The sequence below is a fragment of the Chrysochloris asiatica genome, unplaced genomic scaffold (assembly GCF_000296735.1).
Source record: "Chrysochloris asiatica unplaced genomic scaffold, ChrAsi1.0 scaffold00238, whole genome shotgun sequence".
Classification (NCBI taxonomy): domain Eukaryota; kingdom Metazoa; phylum Chordata; class Mammalia; order Afrosoricida; family Chrysochloridae; genus Chrysochloris; species Chrysochloris asiatica.
Window position 1 is genome coordinate 987 of NW_006408756.1, and position 22,177 is coordinate 23,163.

General features: G+C 44.5%; 1 protein-coding gene across 2 annotated transcripts; it reads right to left on the reverse strand.

Moving 5' to 3' along the window:
- Positions 1-2,386: 2,386 nt before the first annotated feature.
- PCMTD2 (protein-L-isoaspartate (D-aspartate) O-methyltransferase domain containing 2) lies at positions 2,387-21,178 on the reverse strand. Of its 2 annotated transcripts, none has more exons than XM_006873322.1 (5): positions 20,871-21,178; positions 13,994-14,096; positions 9,969-10,140; positions 4,872-4,995; positions 2,387-2,757 (listed from the first exon to the last, which is right to left on the reverse strand). In XM_006873322.1, exons 1-5 carry the CDS (start codon positions 21,175-21,177, stop codon positions 2,387-2,389), a joined length of 1,077 nt encoding a protein of 358 aa, XP_006873384.1. In that variant the 5' UTR covers position 21,178. The 2 variants fall into 2 exon arrangements, with proteins under 2 accessions (XP_006873384.1, XP_006873385.1); XM_006873323.1 differs by having other exon boundaries at positions 4,872-4,914; positions 20,871-21,177.
- Between the last annotated feature and the right edge of the window lie 999 nt (positions 21,179-22,177).

The window sequence follows — 22,177 nt, forward strand, 5'->3', positions numbered from 1 at the left end:
AAAATGTCTTAACTACCTTTATTGGTAAATTTTATATTTACCCATGTACTGTATTTATTTTTCAAAGTCATGTTTCAAATACCTAGCATCAATCCCCTGAAATTTACAGACTGACAAAAGTATTTTTATATACATATTTGATTTTTATATTACATACCCAAAATGAATATTTATAAAGTTGAAGTTTGTTTCGCACAATCTATGGCCTTATTTTTTAAGACAAAATTCATAATATTAAGTTACAGACTATTCAAAACATAAACAGTTGTCAAGATGTGGTCTACGATACATTTCATAAAAGAACCTTCAGAAAATACAGATTATGTTATCAGTTATCTGTCTGGAAACAGACATCTTGTATTATACTGGCCTACTGTGTAAGGTGTTTAAGCACAGGAAAATTCATTGACAATTCCCCTTTATTTAGTGAGATAAACACCAACCTGTTTCACATTTACAACTACATATGTTTTTCACCATGTTCTGGATATGAAAAAAGGACACAGTGACAACATGTAAATGTAAAATCTTGGGAAAAGCTTAAGAGATACAGGGGAAACATGTCCTATGCATTGTGTGGAGTTTTATAATCAAGCATAAAGGCAAACGTGGTAAAAACAGGTGTGCTCCAGATGCAATTACAGGGGGCTCGAGTCAAGCCACCTCACACAACACGTCACAGAGAGCGCTCATCCAACACTATGTACAAAAATGTCCAAGTGGCAACCGAGCTCGCTACCTGCCAGTCGAGTGTGGACAAGGGTCTCAAACTAAGTCATGTCCACAACTGAGCCCAAGCACACCACACACCTCTCTCTCTGTGAGAAGGAAGCTTGAATGAGTGTTCAGGCAACTTTCTTGAAAAGTGCTCTGAGTTTTGAAACCAGGGCAATATATACGTTCTCCTGCTATGCGTACAGCTCACAGCATAGAGTGGAAAGGACACAGTTACTGAGAGGCAGAAAAGGTCCAACATAACCAGGGCTTAGCTGGGCAGGTGACACCAAGGAGACACTAAGTCCCCGGATCCCCAAAAGGCTGAGGGTGAGGTTAATCATGAAACGCAACAGAAGGACTCTAAGATTTCAGGGTTATCGTTCACATTTCATACTGTCCTTTTCTTTTGGTGAAAAAGATGTTCTGAAAGAACCAGCGGTTTAGAGTAAGCTTACTTCAAAACGCCAGCCATCCGGATACAAGGATTGCAATTTCTTCTAGACCTTCAACTGCTTAAGGGCAGAAGAGCTTGATGCCCGTGGCCTCCTGACCACCACCCAGAGCCTGAAGGACACTCGTTCCCAAGTCATGAGTTAAACTGCCCTTCTACAAAGAAGCACCCTCAGAGTATTATAAAACTAGTCAATGTTCTGTGTGTATCTTCCCAGAATTGTGTAAGATAAAGCCTAAGACTTGGAGGGGGTCCTGGTGTCCAAGGATGAGCACTCGACCCCAGGGTCGGTCTGAACCGCAAGGTAGGTGGTTCAAACTTACCAGGCACATGAGTTGGAACCACTTGACTGCACTTAACAATAACAACAAGGAATTCGAGTGAGGACAAAGAAAAATAAACTGAAATCAAGAAAGCATAGGCTACCACGCTCTGAGAACAGCTGAGGAACCCACAACACGTTCATTTGTTCAAGGAAAAGCAATTTCCCTCATCAAACAGGCAGAGGCAACCTGCTTCGTTTTTCAGGAAATTCTTTCCGAGATGACTTGATAGTGGTTCTCTTAGAAGTAACTGAAGGGCCAGGAAACAAATGTCTTCCAATTCTTTGAGAATTACAAAGAGACATCTGGCAGTTTGAACATTTTATTCATTCCTCTTCCCCAGTCAATCCCATTTTTCCTTATAAATGACAACTGACAAATCATATAAGCTGTAATCAATTTATCTAAAAACAAGGGAGGGTTTCCCAATGATGCCCCCCATCTAGGAAGGCAGCATGAGCCTCAGTACAGTAAGGAAGAGGTGGACACAGGTGTGCAGAGCGCGTTCCATCTGCTTACACACTTGTGCTTTCTTTCATGTTTTAGCAGCCGAGCGCTCCACCTGTGCATTAGTGCCCAGCCAGCCCCACAGGCCGGACACTGCCCAGAACCTCCGCTCATTAAGATAGCGCTCTCCTCCTCCCAACACTCTCTCACATTTGTCACATTAAGATAGCGCTCTCCTCCTCCCAACACTCTCTCACATTTGTCACATTGTTTCTACAGATCCTACTGCTGTTGTGAAAACCTTAAAGGACAATCAAGAAAAATGACGACGAGGAAACTCGGTGTGCAGTCACCAACTCCCAGGGGACAGGTCTTCCCCCTTCTCTAGTGCTCACCCCCCCCAAGCAATTCCACGCCCTCCACTCCCCACCTGCCCCGTCCACAGGTCTCATTTTTCTCGGTAGTAGAGCAAATAGTACTTCAGGGGGTCTGGGAGGGGGAGGCTTAGGACCTTCTCCCGGAGGAAGTTCACCGGGGGGTCTGGCTTCGGGACCCTGTCTTCTTCTTCCTGCTGCTCCTCTTCCCAGTCCTCACAGGGGTTGTCATCAGAGGGGTTGGAAATCCGGCTGGCAAAGACCTCTTTGTCCAAGAAGACGATTGTTTCCATCCGACGGCGGCGCACTCGCCTGCGTTTGAACCTGGGAGTGGTCTTCAGTCCCTTTCCGGATCTGCTTGCTGTTTCCTGATGGATGACCTTCTTGATCGTGCCGCGGATGGCAATGCGGGCCAGGTCCTGGAGGCTGCGGACCACCAGCAGTGCTGCAGGCACAAGGACAGATGTGACCTGAATGCACGTGAGGTGACATGAAACCTGTGCAGCCGACACACGATTCCGTTCTCAGAACACTGTACGCAAACCCCTTGTGTGTCTGACCTGCACCAGCCCCACCCCGAGTGTCTGACCTGCATCCACAGGGCCTTTTCAAGAGACATTTTCTAACACACATGCCCTTCACTTTGAAAAGGAAAGCAAGCGTGCTGTTAGCCTAACAAAGCAGGGGCAGAGATGGAAACTGAGGCTCACCCTAATCTCACTCCCCTCTGCAACATTTGTTCATCAATTGTAACTCATCCAGTAGGAACTGGGTAAATACACATCTCCTACATTATTCTCTAATACCCTCATATTATTTTACATACTAAACATTTTAAGTGGAGAAAAGCAGATTCCGGAACAATTCCTAATCACACCCAAGGACATCAACGCTCACAGCACAGAGGAGCCAGCCGCATGGGGGCGCTTCTTACGGGGAGAGTCAGCACAACACAGAACCTCCTTCCTCCAGGGCAAGTGCACAGAGAGCAGCCGCCACAGCCCCTGCAGACTCACCCACTGGTGCTGTGGGACACTCAGAGGGGCACTTTCAGCTGTCCCTGAGGACAAGGTGTCTTCTCCCTTCCTGACTTGGCTCCCTACTCACCATCAGCCATTTCCCCTCCCCACTCCCCACACTTTCTAGAAAGATGGCTTCCAGTCACTGCCGGACTCAGAGCTCTGCTCTCCAGCACTCTCCCCTCTACACCTGCCTGCTCAACCCTGAGTCTGACAAACACTCAGAACACTGCTCAAGTCTCAGAGCCCAAGCAGAAAAAGACAACGAGGTCAGGAGCTGACTTGCCATCTTCATGTCTCACCTGGGAGCTCCAGTAGCCTCCCTGGCCCCTCCTCCACCCTTTGAGACCACACAGCGCACAGCTGTCTGTCTACATTCACAGGACTTCCCTCTGCCCCACAGTCTACATTAGAAATGACTTTACTGTTCACCCCAGGAGTTCCCAAATTAAATCAAAACTCAAGAATCGCCTCCAAAGCTGCCTAGCGCTCTGTCCACAAATCCCCTCCCCTCTGGGTTATGTAGAGCCCCTCTCATCTCCCCCAGGTCCACTTGGCCTCACTGGGCCAGGGGTTTCCTTTCATCTCTCTCTGCAGGTGCCACAACTGTGGTCTATAGCCCAGGTCTCCACTAAGCAGACACCAAGGCAAGGGACACCTCCCTGCCTGAAAAGCAACTCTGGGAGGGATCCACCAGAATGTCACCAGTGGCTGTCTTAGATTGGCGGGACTACACACAGTTGGTTCTCTTACTTTGTTGATTTCTGTAATTCCCTAAAGGATCAATAACTACGATGAAAACACTATAGTTTTATTTTAACTAAAATCCATTGGAATGCTCATTGCTATGAATTTTTGCTTAAGCTATAAAACAAAACTCGGTGTCTGCTGGCAGTGAAGGAAATAAACGGGAAAAGTGAGCCACAGACCTCCCCCCCACCCCACCCCATCCCACACACCTTCAGACTAGTGGGACGTGGCCGTGGCAGCCTTCCACACACCCCTCCCTCCCTGTGGCAGGGCAAACTGCCTAACTCCCCACCACGAATTGGTCCCTGCACAGGCATCAACAGCATGGCCAAGACTCAGGGACCAAAATAAACTAAGACAGCTGAGGGCAAGAGTAGCATTCCTACCCGGCCTAAAATCCTCAGGAGGGGAGACACACTGGTTTGTACTGTTGTTGTTAAGGGCCATCTACTGCTGACACCTAACAACCCTGTGTAGGGTCTCCTAGGAGTGGCTCGTGGATTTGAACCACCAATCTTGAGGTTAGCAGTCCAGTGCTTACCCTACAGTACCAGCATTGCTGTTGTTGTGTTGCTAAGTGCCTTTGAGTCATTTCCGAGGTGTTTTTCAATCTTTGTGGAGCAGAAAATCGCATCTTTCTCAAACCAGGGACCTTGTGGTTCACTGTCTGGTACTTACCATATGGGAACTCTCCACAGAGCCAGTATTATCGACTTTGCTCCCTCCCCTCCCAATCCTCCTGAGATTAAGCAGAACCAGAGGAGCACTCAGTACCCAACTCTGTACTTACGTAACTGGACAAGGCGTGCTTTTCCTGACTCGGAGTGGCAGGGCTGGATTAGAGGAGCAAAAGAAACAGCCAGAATCTTCTTGGTTTCCCAAGCGGAAGGACCAGTCCGCGTTATCTTAGTCAACTATCCCAAAGACAAAAATGAAGATATTCAAAGGCTCTGGGTATTAGATAGCTTCTACTTAAAACTGATCATTCTTACTCGTGTAGAACCTTAAAAACCAATGACAATGACGAATGAAACACCAGTGCAGACATGCTCACCCCAACACCGCCACACCTCCAGTCCTAGCACGGTCACTAGAGACACATGCAGGAGAGAGCAAATGAGAGGAGAAAAGATGAAGCCATCAGGAGAGCTGGACTCGCCGAGAAAGTCAACGTCAGGAGAAAGGTGAGCGCAGACAATGTCACGGGACAGCAATTCCACCCAACTGAAAGCAGGAACCCATCAATTCTGGGCTGGGTTTTGTTTTGAGGTTTTGGGGTTTTTTTTGTTTTTTGTTTTTTTGGAGAGGGCTATAAAAAACATTCTTGAAACAGCTGGAGCTTCTTGGCCATGTTCCATACAGAAAGCTTTCTAAGATCCCTCAGGGTCACCGCCCACTCCTGGGGGTGCACTGTCTCCAGGGTGTAGCAGGCTCCCTGCGATACCCACACCAACGAGCTGCAGCACTGACTCTCAAGTGAGCCGAGCACATGGTCCTGTGACCCATGAAGCAGCCAAGTCCAGCAGATAACCCTAATAACCCTAACCCTAACCACCCTAACCCTAACCCCTAACTCCTAACCCTAACCACCCTAACCCTAACAACCCTAACCACTAACCCTAACTCCTAACCCTAACCCCTAACCCTAACCCCTAACCCTAACTCCTAACCCTAACCACTAACCCTAACTCCTAACCCTAACCACCCTAACCCTAACAACCCTAACCACTAACCCTAACTCCTAACCCTAACCCCTAACTCTAACTCCTAACCCTAACCACTAACCCTAACTCCTAACCCTAACCCTAACTCCTAACCCTAACCCCTAACCCTAACTCCTAACCCTAACCCCTAACCCTAACCACTAACCCTAACCCTAACTCCTAACCCTAAACCCTAACCACCCTAACCCTAACTCCTAACCCCTAACCCTACTAGACCAGTACCTGCCAATCATGTGGTCCTGTGACCTGTGAAGCAGCCAGGTCCCAGCAGACCCCTCTGCTATTTTGGGAAAGGTCTGTCAGGCCAGAGTGCATGCTAGTTTGGCCTAAAAACAGCTATGTTAACAAATCCTCTAAAAACTAAGATTCCACATACTGAATATTAAAACTCAAGACTCAAGTAAAGTTGTCATGTTGTTGTCAAGTGTCATTGAGTTGGTGCCAACTCACAGTGACCCTGGATGTATGGGTTTCTGAGGAGCAGCTGCTGAGTCTGTACCGCCAATCTTGTGACTAGCAGTCCAGTAGCCACACACTAGATAAACATTATGTACCTGGGTATCAGAAAAACATTGTTAAATGGCTAATTTTTTCATTAAAATGAGCACCAAACAGTGATGTGTGAAAACTTAAAGAAAAAAAATTCCATTGTTTCTGGATAAGCAGAAGAAATATTCTAAAGATCTGAAATCCTCAAATTAATCTAGATGTAACACAATTCCAATAAAAAATGCAACATATTTTTGCAATGCACACAAAGACTTCAAATATCTTTTCTTTAAATAAAGACATCTCTAAACAGTGTTCTGAGGAGCTGGTGTGGTACTGTAGGGTCAGCACTAGACTGCAAACTATAAGGTCGGTGGTTCAAATCCAATAGTCGCTCCTTGGAAACCCTACATAGGGTCACTCTACATCAGAATCAACTAAATGGCACTTAACAACAACAAAATAAAGTTCTAAAAACAAAGATCAATGATGAAGGCTGTATCCCATTATGTGAATTCATGGTGCATTTTATCTTGTAAAAAACATAGTGTGTTCATGCACACATGCTTGCACATGTGTGTAGGTCTACGTGAGTGTGTGTGCTCTATGTAGGGGGTGGGTGAGTGTGAGGTGTGCATGTGGTATGCCTGTGGGCGTGTATGCAGGTGTCTGTGGTATGTGTTCAGTGGGTTGTGTGTGGTGTGGTATATATAGGGGTTGTGTGTGTACTTCCTGACTCCACTGATTCACTGAAAAAGCTTTAAAAAAAACTAAAAAGAGAAAGACTACCCCAGCAACAGTAAGTGCCTCCTCTTAAAGCCTATTATGGTCTGTAACAACCAATCCCTATTGTAACGGAACAGGTTTCCTCAGATAAATAGTTAATTCAAGGTAGAAAGCAACAAGGCTACCAAAGACACAGCTCAAGGTCCCTCCTAAAGAGGCTCCCACCAGCCAAACATAAAACCAATCCAGCTCAGGGATGTTGAAATCATGACGTCATAGTGACAGTAAAACAGAGACAACACTTGAGGCTGAGAGCTGACAGCCAAGTGAAGGGCACATGGCTTCTGCCTCTTCTGTGCAGGCTCTGCAGTAACAGAGTCACCTGATGACACCACAAGATCACCGTGTTCTGGGGTCTCCCAGGCATGCAACACCACGGCGTGGAAGGACATCTCCCCCGTAAAAAGGGTTCTTAAGAAAATAAATCAATACAACTTAGATATAAAAGAATCTCTGGGTCCCACTTCCATCTGGGCAGGAAACAAAGACAAATGACCCACTTTTCTTTGACAAATAAATTACAAAGGAATAGTGATAAAGAAAAAAGGAAAGGGAACCTATAACTTAAAAATTATGAGCTAATCCAGAGAATTATGCCAGTTGAGTATGTAACAATAAGGAACAGGTCATTCATTTTTTAGGGATGATAATGGTTTTCTGTGATGATATAAAAAACCAGATCCCTTATCTTTTACAGATACATAATAAAATATTTATGGATGAGAATTGTTAACACTAGGTGAATTTACTGAAGTCTAACAGCAAATACGCAATGAAAAAGCACACAGACCCTAGCGTCCTAAGCTGCTGAAAGCATATGACTTAAATTTGTGATCTCTTTTAAGTAAACATTGTTGTTGTTAAGTGCTGTCAAACCAGTTCCGACTCATAGCGAGTGACCCTGTATAGTGGGGTGGGGAATCTTTTTTCTGCCAAAATAGATAACATCATTATCTGTCAAAATTTGTATCAAAATTATCAACTTAAAATTTAGTCTGCTACATTTGGTCAAACATTTAATTAACTCACAGGGTCGCTTTGGGTAGGAATCGACTCGATGGCACTTAACAACAACAACATGATGGCAACTCACAAGCCACCACAGTACAACAAAGTGACAGACGAGTGGTGGAAGCAGCAGTCAAGAAATCAAACGACGTATTTGCAAATCTGCTGCACGAGACCTTTTTAAAGTGTTGAAGCGCAAAGATGTCAGCTTGAGGACTAGGGTGCGCCTGACCCAGGCCATGGGATTTTCAATAACCTCATATGCATGCGAAAGCCAGACAGTAAATATGGAAGATCGTAGAAGAATCAATGCATTTGAGTTATGGTGTTGGAGGAGAATATTCAAAGTACCCTGGACTGCCAGAAGAACAAACAGATCTGTGCTGGAAGAAGTGCAGCCAGAGTGCTCCTTGGAGGCCAGGATGGCCAAGTCGCTGGAGAAGGATATTATATTTGGTAGGGTGGAGGATCAGAGAAAAAGAGGAAGACCCTCACCCTCAGTGAGATGGGATTGGCAAAGTGGCAGCATCAATGGGCTCAAGCGTGGCAACATTTGTGAGGTTGGCCCAGGACCAGGCAGTGTTTCGTTCTATTGTGCATAGGGTCGCTATGTGTCAGTACCGACAATGTGATGGCTGTGGAATAAAGCACTGGACTGCCGAGTTGGTCTGGACCAGCCACTCCTTGGGAACCCTACACAGGGTCATTACGAGTCGGAACAGACGTGACGGCACTTAACAACAACAACAATGTGATGGCGGGAACTGAAGTTGCTTGCCTTGGCAGAGCCAAACCAACTGATTTCACAGGCCTCACGCAGTCCTCAGGCCAGACACTCCCTGCTGCTGCTATACAGGGATTTCCAGGAGCAGCCAGTGGTTCTGAACCACCAACCCTGACATTAGCAGTCCAGTGCTCTATCCCACAATGCCACACCAGAACTCCAAGTAAATGCTGTACTTTATAAAGTCCTACGTACAACAGCATTTTTTGAAAAAGAAGGGATAGAAATTGACCAAAAAGTGCTGGAAGAATTATACATTCACGGCAGTTATGGCAGTGATTATGAACTGCCTTTCTTAATGTTTTCAGTTTCTACATTTTCTAAAATGGCTATTTTAAAACAAAGTTAATGAAGCACTAACATTGACAAAGTCATGTGAACAGCAGCACCATGCTTGGAAAAGCGGAAGGTCAGCAGAAAAGAAGCAGCAGCTCCCCAGTGAGGTGGAATGAGTGACAGCAACAATGGGCTCAAGCGGAAGTGTGAGGGTGGCCCAGGACCAGGCAGTGTTCCATTCTGCTGAGCAAACGGTCACCAGGAATTGGAGCCAACCCAATGACACTCTAACAACAAATTTACAAAATTGCACAATCTCTTAATTTCTATTCATTTCTGTGTCTCCAACCTCTTGGTGTCTGTCCCACATTTGTGTCTATTAATTAAATGATTTATTGTAACCTATTTTCCCAAGGAAATAAGAGCATCTAAAACACACACAAATATGCAAGATCAAACGGCAAGCTTGGAGGAGATTCCTACAAGATACTCGTGAAGATATCAAACAGTTTCAGCACCAGCTCCTACTGGCTGGGATAGAGGAAAAAGAAGTAGGGAGTAGGAGAAAGGGAGAGGGGCAAGGAAAGAGAAGGCGGACAGAGAGAAGGCCCAGGGCCCAGGCCCTGTACCCAGCAGCAGGCACCTGGTCCCACATGCGCTACCTGTCTGACCTGTGTGGGCCCTTACCGGTCCCTGCTCCGGCTTCTTATTTGTGAAATGGAGGGGCTGCTGCAGGGCTTCCGAGGGAAAATGTACGTAAAATGCTTAGAACCAACCCTGTCAGCCCATGTCCCCACATCAGTGAGGGTGGGGCTCTAACCTTCTCTTCCAGTGGCATGACCAAGATGCCCCCAACTTTGAGCAGATTCTTCATGTAGTCTTCATGCTCCTTCTGAACTCCAGCCCCACAGTACACGCGGTCATACTGCGTACAATCTGGAGAAATCTCCAGGCAATTGCCAGTAACAAAGGAAGGTTCACAGAATTCAAACCTGAGAGCAAAAAAATGTTTTCTGTAACTACAGTATCACCTTGCAACATATCTATGAGGAGTCCAGCTGCTGCAGTGGTTTAAGCACTGGGCTGCTAACCGAAAGGTCAGTAGATGGAATCCACCGGGTGCTCTGTGGGAAAGAGGTGTGGCCATCTGCTTACGGGGGGGCTTCTACATTCTGTTTATGGGGTCACTATGACTCACACTGGACTCAATGGCCTGGAGTTAATGTGTCTGTAGAGGAGAGTCCTCCTGTCTACAGGCTTTAATGGTAAAACCCCACCGCAGCATAAGCTCCTGAATCCAACTGAAAACAGTACACCCAAAAAGAGTGACCCTGTGCCAACCAATCAAATCAAGCCCACGTAGGAGAGGTCTGCTGTTGCTGTCCGCCTTCAAGACAGTGCTGACTCAAAACCACCCGTGGAGGGTTTCTGCGGCTCTAATTCTTTCTGTGGGAGCAGAAAGCCTCATCGTTCTCCCAAGGGCAGCTGGTAGTTTGAATGGCCGACCTTTCCGTTAGAAGCCCAACCACTAACACACAGCGCCACCAGGGCTCCCTGTCTTATGTAAATAGAACCCTAGACATTTTTTTCTTTAAAGATTATAAAAGTGAATATATAAGCACAATCCAAATTTAAAACAATCTCCACTTATAGCTATCTTAATCAAGAACTGCTACACAATGAAATAAGGGAAACATACGTTTAGTATTTCTAAAAATTGTCATTTGTACAGAATTTTAATGACTCATTTGGAAATGGCAAGTGCTAGTCATATACATTATTTCTAGAGAAATCTACCACTCGTCTGTCAGTTTGTCCTACTGTAGTGGTCACATTTCCAAGGACCAATCCAACTTTCACATTCCAATCACCAGTAATGATCAACGCATCCTGAATGCAAGTTTGATCAATTTCAGACTGAAGAAGTTCCTAGAAGTCTTCAATTTCATCATTGTTTCTTGCATGTTGCTGTGATGATGGAAGCTAGGCCATCGGTATTTTAAATACCAGCAAGGTGACTCATAGTGGGTAGGTTTCAGCTGAGCTTCCAGATGAAATCAGACTAGAAAAAAAGGAGCGGGAGACCACTTCTCAATGGTTAGTCACTGAAAAGTTTGTGAATAGCCGCAGAGCATTGTCATCTACACAGCAAGAAGATGAGGAGTCCCTCAAATTAGAACTGGAAGGCACTCAGAATACGACTGCTCACACAGCAGAGTTGACCATGATGCTCTGAATGGAGTGAAACTTTTATGGTCATTACTTGCTGATGAGGCACAACTCAAAATGAAAAACAGCTACAAATACCCATTAATAACTGGAACATGGAAAGGAGGAAGTGTGAATCTAGGAAAATTGGAAGGCCTCAAAAATTAATTGGAACCCATAAAGATCGATAATCCTACGTATCAGTAGCTAAAACAGACTGACCAATTTGAATCTCGTAATTATATGGTTTACTTTGCCAGGAATGACAAAGTGAAGGGGAACAGCATCACATTCATCATCAAAAAGAACATTTCAAGATCTATCTTGAAGTACCATGCTGTCTGTGATAGGATAATCTCCATACGCCTTCAAGAAAACAGTTAATATAACAATTGCTTAAATTTATGCACCAACGACTAAAGCCAATGATGATAAAATGGAAGAATTCTACCAACTTCTTCAGTCTGAAATGAATCAAATGTAATCAAGACATATTGATAATTACTGCTGATTGAAACACGAAGGTTGGAAACCATTAAAGATCAGTCGTTGGAAAACGGCCTGGTGACAGATATGATGTTGGATATCTCATGATAAAACTTTTGCAAGACCAATGACATCTTCCTTGAAAATACCTTTCTTAAACAACATAAAAGATGGACCTCACCAGTTAGAATACACAGAAATCAAACTGACTACATCCATGGAACCCTGCATAGGGTTTCCAAGGAGCAGCTGGTGAGATTGAACCGTAGACCTTGAGATCCAAACTGACTTTGCAGCACAGCACATTAACCCACAGGGCCACACCAGGATATTGCCCATACAATTTTTCGATATTGCAACCCAAGGGTTTTGACTTTTATCTTCTGTTCTTTTCGTTTGAGAAAAGCTTAGTGTGACCTTCCCTTTTAGTTTTCTAACTACAGGTCTCTGCACATTTCATTATAAGATCTGACTTTGTCTTCTCAAGCTGTCCTGTGAAATTTTCCGTTTGTCACTTCTATCGATCACTTTAGCTTCTCTACGGCTCAAGAGCAAGTTTAGAGTCGCTTCTGACATCTACTTTGGTCTGTTGTTTTTCCTGTCATTTTAATGTACTTTTGCTTCCTTCATGTATGATGTCCTTGATGTCATCCCATAACTCTTCAGGTCTTTAGTCCTTAATATCTAATGCATCAAATCTGTTCTTGAGATGGTCTCTAAATTCACGTGGGATATACTCAAGGTTGGAGTCCTGGTGTGACACTGTAGAATAAGCACTGGACCACAAGGTCAGCGGTTCAAGCTCAACAGCCATGCCTCAGAAACCTTACAGTGAGTCACTAGGAGTCAGAACTGAGTCAACTGCAGTTAATAACAACACATTCAAGGTCATACTTTGGCTCTTGTAGTCTTCTTTCAGTTTTCTTCAGCTTCATTCTGAACCTGCTTATGAGCAATTGATGATCTGTTCCACAGCAGGTCCCTGGCCTGGTTTTAGCTGATACTAAACTTTTCCACCATCTTGTCACACAAATCTAGTCAGTTTAATTTCTGTATAGTCCATCTGCTGAGGTCCATGTGTATAAGCATCTTTATATCACAAGATCTCCAGCATCATGTCTATTACCAAGGTCACATTTCCAAGTACCAATCCAACTTTCACATTCCAATCACCAGTAATGATCAACGCATCCTGAATACAAGTTTGGTCAATTTCAGCCTGAAGAAGTTCGTAGAATTCTTCAGTTTCATCATCACTGGCTTTAGTGGCTGGTGTGTAAATTTGAATAATTGGTCTTCCTTGTAGATGTATGGATATTATCCAATCACTGACAGCGTTATACTTCATCACAGATCTGGAAAAGTTTCTTCTTGATGATGAATGTGATGCTATTCCTCTTCAATTTGTCGTTCCTAGCATAGTAAGCCATGTGATTGTCAGATTCAAAATGCCCAATACCCGTCCTTTTCAGCTCACTAATGCCTAGGATATTCATTTTTGAGAACTTTCCATCTTCATAGATTCATACTTCACACATTTTACATTCTGATCAGAAATGGACTTTTACAGTTGTTTCTTGTCATTTTGAATTGTGCCACATCAGCAAATGAAGGATCCGAAAGCTTAACTCCATCCACACCATTAAAGTCAATTCTACTTTGAGGAGAAAGTTCTCCCCCAGTCATATTTTGAGTGCCTTCCAACCTGATCTGAGGGGCCACCTTCTAGCCCTCTGACAATGTTCTGCTGCTATTTGTAACGTTTCCAGTGACTAACCATTCAAAAGTAATCTGCCTCCCCTTCTTACGTCTTAGTCTGAAAGCTCAGGTGAAACCGGTCAACCATGGGTGACCTGCTAGTATTAAAATACCGGTGGTACAGCATCACAACACACAAGCAATCACTAGGACACACAGACAGATGAGTGGTAGTAGAAACTACTAGGCAATAGGAATCTGTCTATATTGAAAACATGCAAATTGAAATTTTTGTTTTCTTCTATTATTATATTGGTGAAAATTGTTACCATAGTTATATTAAAACCTAAAGCCCTTAAAAACTCAGAACATCAAAAAAATAATAATAATTAGATGAGGCATTTAAACTCATGGGCACTGTACACACATGGCTGGTTTTGCCTGGCCTCTTACTTGTCAAAGCTGTCGCTGGTCTTGATGAAGAAGTCTAGCTTCTGCCTTGCATACTCAATCACATCGGAGTGCAGTTCCACCCCGTGGTTGACACCAAAGGGCCCTAAAGTTTGCAAACAGGAACATTTAGGGCTAGGACAGGGCTCTTCTGTTCATTAGTAACAAAGCACCAACTTGGTACATAAAATGACATAAATTTGTATAGTCTGTAACACAGTCTCCCCGCTCCCACACCACGAAGTCATCTTTCTACCATACTGTGAAGCAGGAACACTGCTTTCAAACTTTTAAGGGCCCATACAAACTTGAAAACTTTCAATGGGAAAAAAGTCAAGCTCTGAAAACAGGTGTGTGGACTCTTACTAATCCGTTGCATAAACATGTCTTTTGCAAATAAAGACTGGAATGTGGGCTAGCGAGGAGGAGACCTGAAACACCCTTGGGGGCGTTCAAGAGGGTACCTGGTCCAGAGGGCGCTCCCAGGGAGGGGTACAGAAACTCAGCAGCTCTAATGCTTGTATACTCTAAACCTCCAAGTCTGTTATAGGTCTGTTTCGTTTTAAAACCAGCGGTAAATGAAGGGACCTTCAGTGAGGTGCTTGCCCACAGTCCAGCAGGTATATTGGCAAATGGGCCACCCTGGCACAGTGCAGGGCCTCTGCAGAGATCTAATCGCTTCTTTGATAGGCAGCCCGCCACCTGCGCCCTCTCTTACCCTGTCTCCCACAACTCTGGCCCGGGGTCCCTGTGACAAGACTAAGGACATCTGCTCACTGTTTTCACTCATGGACCTTCCCCTTTATAATCACACACTTACTAAGTACTCTAGCCAGTAACAGTCACACTAAGATAACGGAATGTGCTTCCTGGTCCTTAGAAATTTAAAACCAAACGGAGGAATGACCCATGTGCCCACCTGTACCCAACAAAAAGACTGTGAGCAGGCATGGGAACAGAGCAAGTGTTGTGGACCCCAAACAAGGGGGCTCCTCATGGTTGGAGGAGCCTCTGAGGCAGAGACCCCAGATACACCTCGGTTACCAGCAGCAGGCCAGCTCCTCCTCTGTTGATGAGGAACCGCAGGAAGGACAGAGGCATTCCCAGATAAATTTGAGATCAGGCTAGAGGGCATGGAGTGAGAGGCAGAATGTCTCTGGGAGATGCTGGGCAGGGACAGCCCCTGGTCATCTCAACCGGCAGACGCAGCCTCTCGAACCCTCTAGGCGGCACACCACAAAAGCAAGGCCCCACGCTGCAGAAGACACGTCTGTTTCTCCCCCTAGCTCATAAAGGAACAATCTCACATTTCAGCTCCTTCTTAATGACTTCTAGGGACGCTCAGTGCAACAGGCATTCCACTTATTTTCTGTAGCATTTACACTCTAATCTAACCACCCGCCTCAAACACCAGCCCAAAGGGGTGAATCACAGTTCCATCCCTCCAGCATGGAAACAGAGCAAGCACTGTGCTCTCAAGGGCTCCTGGTGGTACCGCGGAGTAAGCACTGGACTGCTACCTTGACTCAAACCCAACAGTTGGTCTAAGGGAGAAAGATGAGACAGCCTGCTCCAGTAAAGATTTACAGTCTCGGACCCATCCCACTGGGCCACTGAATCCAAAGTGACTTGACAGCAATGGTGGGGGTGGGGTGCTTTCCTCACAATGTATGATTCTTTAATAAGGCCAGAAAGCATGCGGCTGCAAACAGCACACACACACTCCATAGCCCAGAGCCAAATGGTCAGTCTCAAAAGAGACCAACAATGTCACTCCATACACAAAATATCCATTGCTCCTGTTGAAGTGACGACAGCTAATGCACGCTGACACGGCTCGGAAGTCACTAGACCTTGACATCTTCAATATTCACAACGTTTACACTCATTTGTTACAAGGTCAAGACACGTGGGGCAAAAGGATTTCAGTCATTCTTGACACTTCTTTCTTTCACAACCACATCCAGTGCATCCACAGATCCTGTCATTTCCAACATCAAACAATGCACAGACCTTATGAACATCTGTATGGCAACAAACTGGATGACCCAGATGAAATGGACAAATCCTTAGACGCACACAACCTGCCCAAACTAACTCAAAAGGAAACAGAAGGTCTTAAACATGGGTCCTAAATCACTGATCAAAAACTTCCCAACAAAAATGAGTTCTGGACCAAATGGCTTGATTGGTGAATTCTACCAAACATTTAGAGAAGAATTGAGACCAATACTGCTTAACCTCTTCTAAAAAGTACAACAGGGAGGAATATTCCCTGATTCATTCTATGACGCAAACTCAATCCTGATACCAAAAAAGCAGACAAAAACACAAGGAAAGGAAATTACAGGCCAATATATTTTATGAATACAGATGTAAAAATCCTCAACAAAATACCACTGAACAGATTCCAACAGCGTATTTAAAAAGTCACACACCATGACTAAAACCAAACCCAGTGACAGAGTAGAATAGCTCTATAGGGTATTCGATGTCCTGGTAGTGGTATGCCCTTGAGTTGGGTCAGACTCACAGCTACCCTGTATAGGGTGTCCAAGAGTGGCTGGTGCTTGTGGTTCAAATCGACCTTATTTTCAAGAGTTTATGCTACAGTGCTCCACCAGGACTTCCAGGCAGAGCAATGAACAAAACAACTGGAGAAGAAGTAAAGGGCTCTCTGCTCACAGGTACCCTGGAGATAGCTATACACAGACAGGAGTCCTGGGATGGCACTGTAGGGTCAAGACTGTGAGTCACAGGAATCAAACACACCAGGAGCTACTCAGAAACCCTACACAGGGTTGCTATGAGTTGGAACCAACTTGAGGGCACTTGACAACAGCAAAGTAGGTAGAAAATCCCACAAGAAAACGTCTAAAGGTAATAAAGGAGCTCAGCAAAGCTGCAGGGGATAAGGTCAACAAACAAAAATCATTTGGGTTTCTATACACCAGCAATGAGAAATTGGAAATGAAAATTAGGGGGGAAATTCCATTTACAACAGCATCTAAGAAAATAAAATACCTAGGAATAAATCTAGCCAAAGAGGTGAAGGACTTACACAATTAAAACTGTAAGGGACTGTTGACAAACGCTAAAGAAGATTGAAATAAATGGAAAGATGCTCTGCATTCATGATTGGAAAACTTAATATTGCTAAGATGTCAATCCTATCAAAAGCAATGCATAGATTCAATGCAATCCTAATAAAAATTCCAACAGCCTTCTTTACAGAAGTGGAAAACCCAATCCTCAACAAGAAACCATGAATAGTGAAAGCAATGTTGAAAGAGAAATACAAAATAGAAGGATTCACACTTCCTGATTTTAAAACATACCATACAAGCTACAGTAATCAAAACACCTGGTACTGGTACAAAAGACACACAGCCCAATGGAACTGAGTTGATCATAGAGAAACAAGCTCACACATCTGTGGTCAACAGTTCTAAATCCATTCAACGCAGAAGGAAGAGTCTTTCAATAAACAGTGCTACAGCCTTGCTACATGCAGACAAATGAAACTAGATCCATCTCACACATTAAAAAAAAAAAAAGTCAGAAAGCGGATTAAAGACCTAAATGTGCAAATTAAAACCATAAAATTCTTAGAACAAGCAGGGAGGCAATGCTAACAGGCCTTGCTTTCAACACCAATTATCCAATATAATAATAAAAGTACAAACATGAATAAATAAACGGGATCTCGTAAAAACTGAAACTTTTTGTTCATCAAAAGGCTTTGTCAAGTGAGACCTGGGTATTCCTGGGCCCATGGACAAGAACATAGCCATAGGGGGCTATAGCTGAGAGTGAAACATCCAGCTGATATGAAGTGAGGGAAGATGTACAAGAACACCCAAAACTGAAGACAGTACTCATTCAACCTAGCTTCGATGGCTTGCTGATCAGGACTCGGCTAGAGGACTATTAAAAAAAAAAAAAAATTTTTTTTTTTTTTTTTTTGATAAAGGCAACAAGTGTAAATTGCTACAATTTGATGAACTTGACCTATACTTTAGGGTGTAGTAGTTCAGGAACCAACTGAGAGGGAAGGAGTCTTCACATCAAGTATCAATCCTATCCCCTCTATATACATGATTGATAGGGACAGTCAACTTAGACACTGGTTAACTAAAATGGAGGTAGGGGCTATAAAGGTATGAAGTAACTGGCTTACAAGTTTTCATGAGGGAGTTTAGTATTAAAGTGTGCGGGGGAAGGTAGAATCCCTACTGAATAGTTTCCATCTTGTCTAGATGGGTGTGGTGAAAAGAGATGGGGATAAGATTTAAAAAAAAAAAAAGCTTATGCTAGGGTATCTAAGAAACAACTATTGTTCTCTCCCCATCCACAGCAATGAAGTGTGAAGACAATCAAAGAGACAAGGAAGGAATTAGTCCAAAGAACTAATGGGCCACCGTACCCCAGCCTCTCCAATCCTGAAACTAGAAGGACTAGGTGGTACCCAGCTACTACTGCTGACTGGTCTGAAAGGATTCACAATAGGAGGTCTTGGATAGAGTGAAAGGATAATTTATAACAAAACTCAAAATAATATAGACCGCATTTACTGGATAGAATCAGATGGAACCCCTAGACTACAGTCCTTAGTCATCCTTCAAGTCTGAAAGCAAACTCACCCCTGTGGCTCAAATGTCAGCCAAACAAGAGACAGGCTTAAAAGGTGAACAGTAATACCAAGGAGGTATACACTTCCTAGACAAAGGGCAGCATTTGCTCCGGGAAACTGCTCAGAAGGCAGAAAGGGAGAGGGAAGAAAGATGAATGCAAACAAAAGGCACAGGGTAGAAGCGGGAAGAGTGAGGTTGCATGATGGGAGTCACTATCAGTGTCACGAAACAAACTGTGTATGAATTAGTGAATGGAAAAAAAACAACTTGTCCTGTACATATCCACCCAAATCACAATAAAAGGTTCATACAATAACTAAAACAAACAAACAAACAAGGCTTGGCCAAAAAAGTGAAGCCAAGCTTGTGACTCAGAAGCCCTCTTCAAAATTATATATTAGACAAGAATCTAGGAACCACCTTAACAATAAAACATTTCAATAACCCAATCCTAAAATAGGCAAAGGATCAAAGAGGATATTCAAAAGGTCACCAACAGCATCGTTAGCCATCAGAGGGCTGCAAATCAAAGCCACAGTGAGATACCACTTCATTGTCACCAGGTGGCTAACACTTTTAAAAAAGGAGAAAGAGAAGAGTAAGTGCTTACAAGGATGCAGAGAAATTCAAACCGTACCCACTGGTGGTAGCAATGCCATTACGGAAGGTCATATGGCAGTTCCATAAAACCCTAACAATCGAATACCATATGACCCAGCAGTTCCACTTCTAGGTGTACGCCCCAGAAGACTTGAAATCAGAGACTCAGACACTTGCTCACCAACATCCACTGCAGCTCACAACAGTGCATAAATAGTTGGACACCTGTAAAAAGCTAAATTGGCTAAAGTTGCATGATACACTTATTTACAACAGAAAGAGTAGCTGTTGAGGCTGGTTATGTACAACCAAAAAATCTTAATGGGATTTGGATTCTCCGTTTAGAGCCTTGGGGTCATGGTTTAATGAGCCTAGTAACATGTTTAGTGTGTCTGTCTGTCTGTCTCCTCATTCACTCCTTAGTGCTTGGGGCCTTAAAAAAGCTTGCCAGCAGTCATCCAAAGCACAGCAGTTGGAACAACCCTGAAATGAGGAGCGTCAAGAACAGGAGGAGACTATGAAATGTGTAGCTAACTGCCTCCAGGAACACCTGCCTCCTTTGTCATGAGACCAAAAGGACTGGATGGTCCCCGACAATCACTAATCAAAGATTCATCAAAATTGATGAACTCTGGAAACTATTTCCCTGAGATAATCTCTAAACCTTAAAATATCCCCTAAAATCGCCTTTAAAAATCAAACAGTAGTTTAGCTTAATAAAAAAGAAAATGCCTGCCGTAAGCATTACATCCTTTTAAGAACTATATACGGGGGATCAAAGTTACAACAACAACTGGAAAGATTCAGTGGGAACCTTAGAGGTGGTGAGTTGATGTGAATGAGGGAGGAAGAGCCCAGAAAAGAAGGGTGAAAAAGTTGACCCGACTCAACAATATAATCAGAACCACTGAACTGCTCATGTAGAAACTGTTGAATTGGCTGGTGTATGTTTTACTGAGAATATTCTCAACAAAAAAAATTTTTTTTTAAAATTCTGCATACACAGGCCCTGGAGACTTTTTACCAGTGGCATGTCACATCTGTGGTGTGGTCCCTGGGCTGCCTCTTCTTTAGTGGAAGCTGGCAGGAGGCAGGTCAGCACCAGTGAGCCCCTCCCAATCGAAGCCCCTCCCTCCAAGTGGGAACCTGCTAGATGTTTAGTACCTGACATGGCTTTTACTGTGACGAAAAATCACCTTATCCCCACAGACAAGGCCACAGCCAATGTCGGAAAACAGGTGAAAATGGCTGCAGGTTAAATAACCTTTGAAACCCCTTTCACCCTTGAACTCTCGTTTAAAAATATGTCACAGAGTTCCAACTCTATTTTAATATTAAAACAAAAACTGCTTGGGAGAACTTTGAGCCCCATCGCCCTTGGAGAGGAGAGGGAGTGAGGGGGCAGGCCCAGGGAGGCCAGGTCCCATGGCTCTCCTGGGCCTGTCACCCCCAGGAACTGCCTTAGGGGTGCAGATGGCAGGAGACAGGATGAGTCTGGGAGGAGAGGGATCCCTCTAGCAAACATGCATGTGGCCTTTCTCACCACCCCTCCACCCACCCCCTGGTGCCACGGGCGACACCAGCCTTCTCAAATCTGGGTGGACAGGATGCTTCACAGCAGCCCCCAAGTCCTCCTCGAGATGTACCTAGAATGAGGCCGACCATGGAGCTGAGGTAGCCAGTACCACTGCCCAGGTTCAGGAAGGAGAGTCCAGGCTGCAGGTCTAGGGCTTCCATCACCTCCGAGTAGATGCACGGGGCCGAGAGGTGGATGTTGCCATGCTTCCAGGCCAGGTCCTTGTAGGCGTTGTCCTTGAATTCCTCGAGGTAATAGTCGGCACGGTCAACAGCCCGGAAAGCCTGCTCCACCAGCTCGGTGCGGATGTACTGGGCCTCCTTCAGGTTGTCGATGAGCTCATCATTGTCCTCCCCAGCACTCACAGCTCCTCCCATCCTCAGGGTGAAAAGAGCAAATGTCGTGAAGGTGAGGCACACACACGCTCCAAGGAGGCTTCTGAAAGCAAGCGATATACATGGAGCATTGCTCGTCTGTACCCATCTGCCCCTTCTCTAAGGGACACCTGACCCAAGAGCTAAAGGTGACAATCAGCTAAACTAAGAAAACATGTGCTGTTTATCTGAAATTCTAATTTAATTAGTGTCCTATATTTGATCTGGCAAATCAAATACACACAATCACCCAACTAAGTCATGTGCCATTCCGCCTGGTGCTTTGTTTACGCTGATAATAAAAATGTGTATATTCAGAAACAGCCCCAGAAGTCTTCCCAAACAGAACATACTGAGACAGACACCTTGTTTCAAGACTAAATCATCAGAGCAGGAGAAAGCACAACAGGACTTTCTCCAGCCATGTCTGAAGCTGGAGGCCTTACCAGCCCGGCAAAACCAGAACACACTCCCATCCTTCCAACGGGCCCTCAGGAAGAAATGCCCCATCCCCACCCCCGCCCTTACATTCCACACAGACATTCCTTCCACAAGGACAAAAGTTAATCCACGAGCAGCTTTTCCAATGTAAAATGGTCTCCTGTTAGGGACAAACAGCCAGACCTCAGGAACCCTCACCCAGTCTCTGAATAAATGAATAAGGTTTCATGTACTGCAACACTCTGTAAAAACTTGATACTTGCTCCCCCTTGCTAGCCTCTGGATTTTCAATAGCTAAACAAAGACCATAAACAAATACTGGACACAGGATAATGCACCAGACTGCATGGACAGTGGTTCAAACCCACCAGCCACTTCTCAGAAACCCTAGACAGGGTCGCTATGAGTGGGAACTGACTCAACGGCATTTAACAACGAGACACACACACTCACACACTCACACCAAGTAATTACAGTAAGAGAGGAGACACTGTCCCAGGAGCCCCTGAGAGCAGGGGAACAACGTCTGAAGGCTGTGGCTTAATGGGATAGGACAGCAGAA

Excerpts from the sequence above, each read along its gene's own strand:
- PCMTD2 (XM_006873322.1), bottom strand. The coding sequence starts at position 21,177 with ATGGGAGGAGCTGTGAGTGCTGGGGAGGACAATGATGAGCTCATCGAC. Across the intron at positions 10,141-13,993 it reads ACCAGCGACAGCTTTGACAA|GTTTGAATTCTGTGAACCTT; the intron begins GTAAGAGGCCAG and ends TTTTGCTCTCAG. Across the intron at positions 2,758-4,871 it reads AGCACGCCTTGTCCAGTTAC|CACTGCTGGTGGTCCGCAGC; the intron begins GTAAGTACAGAG and ends TTGTGCCTGCAG.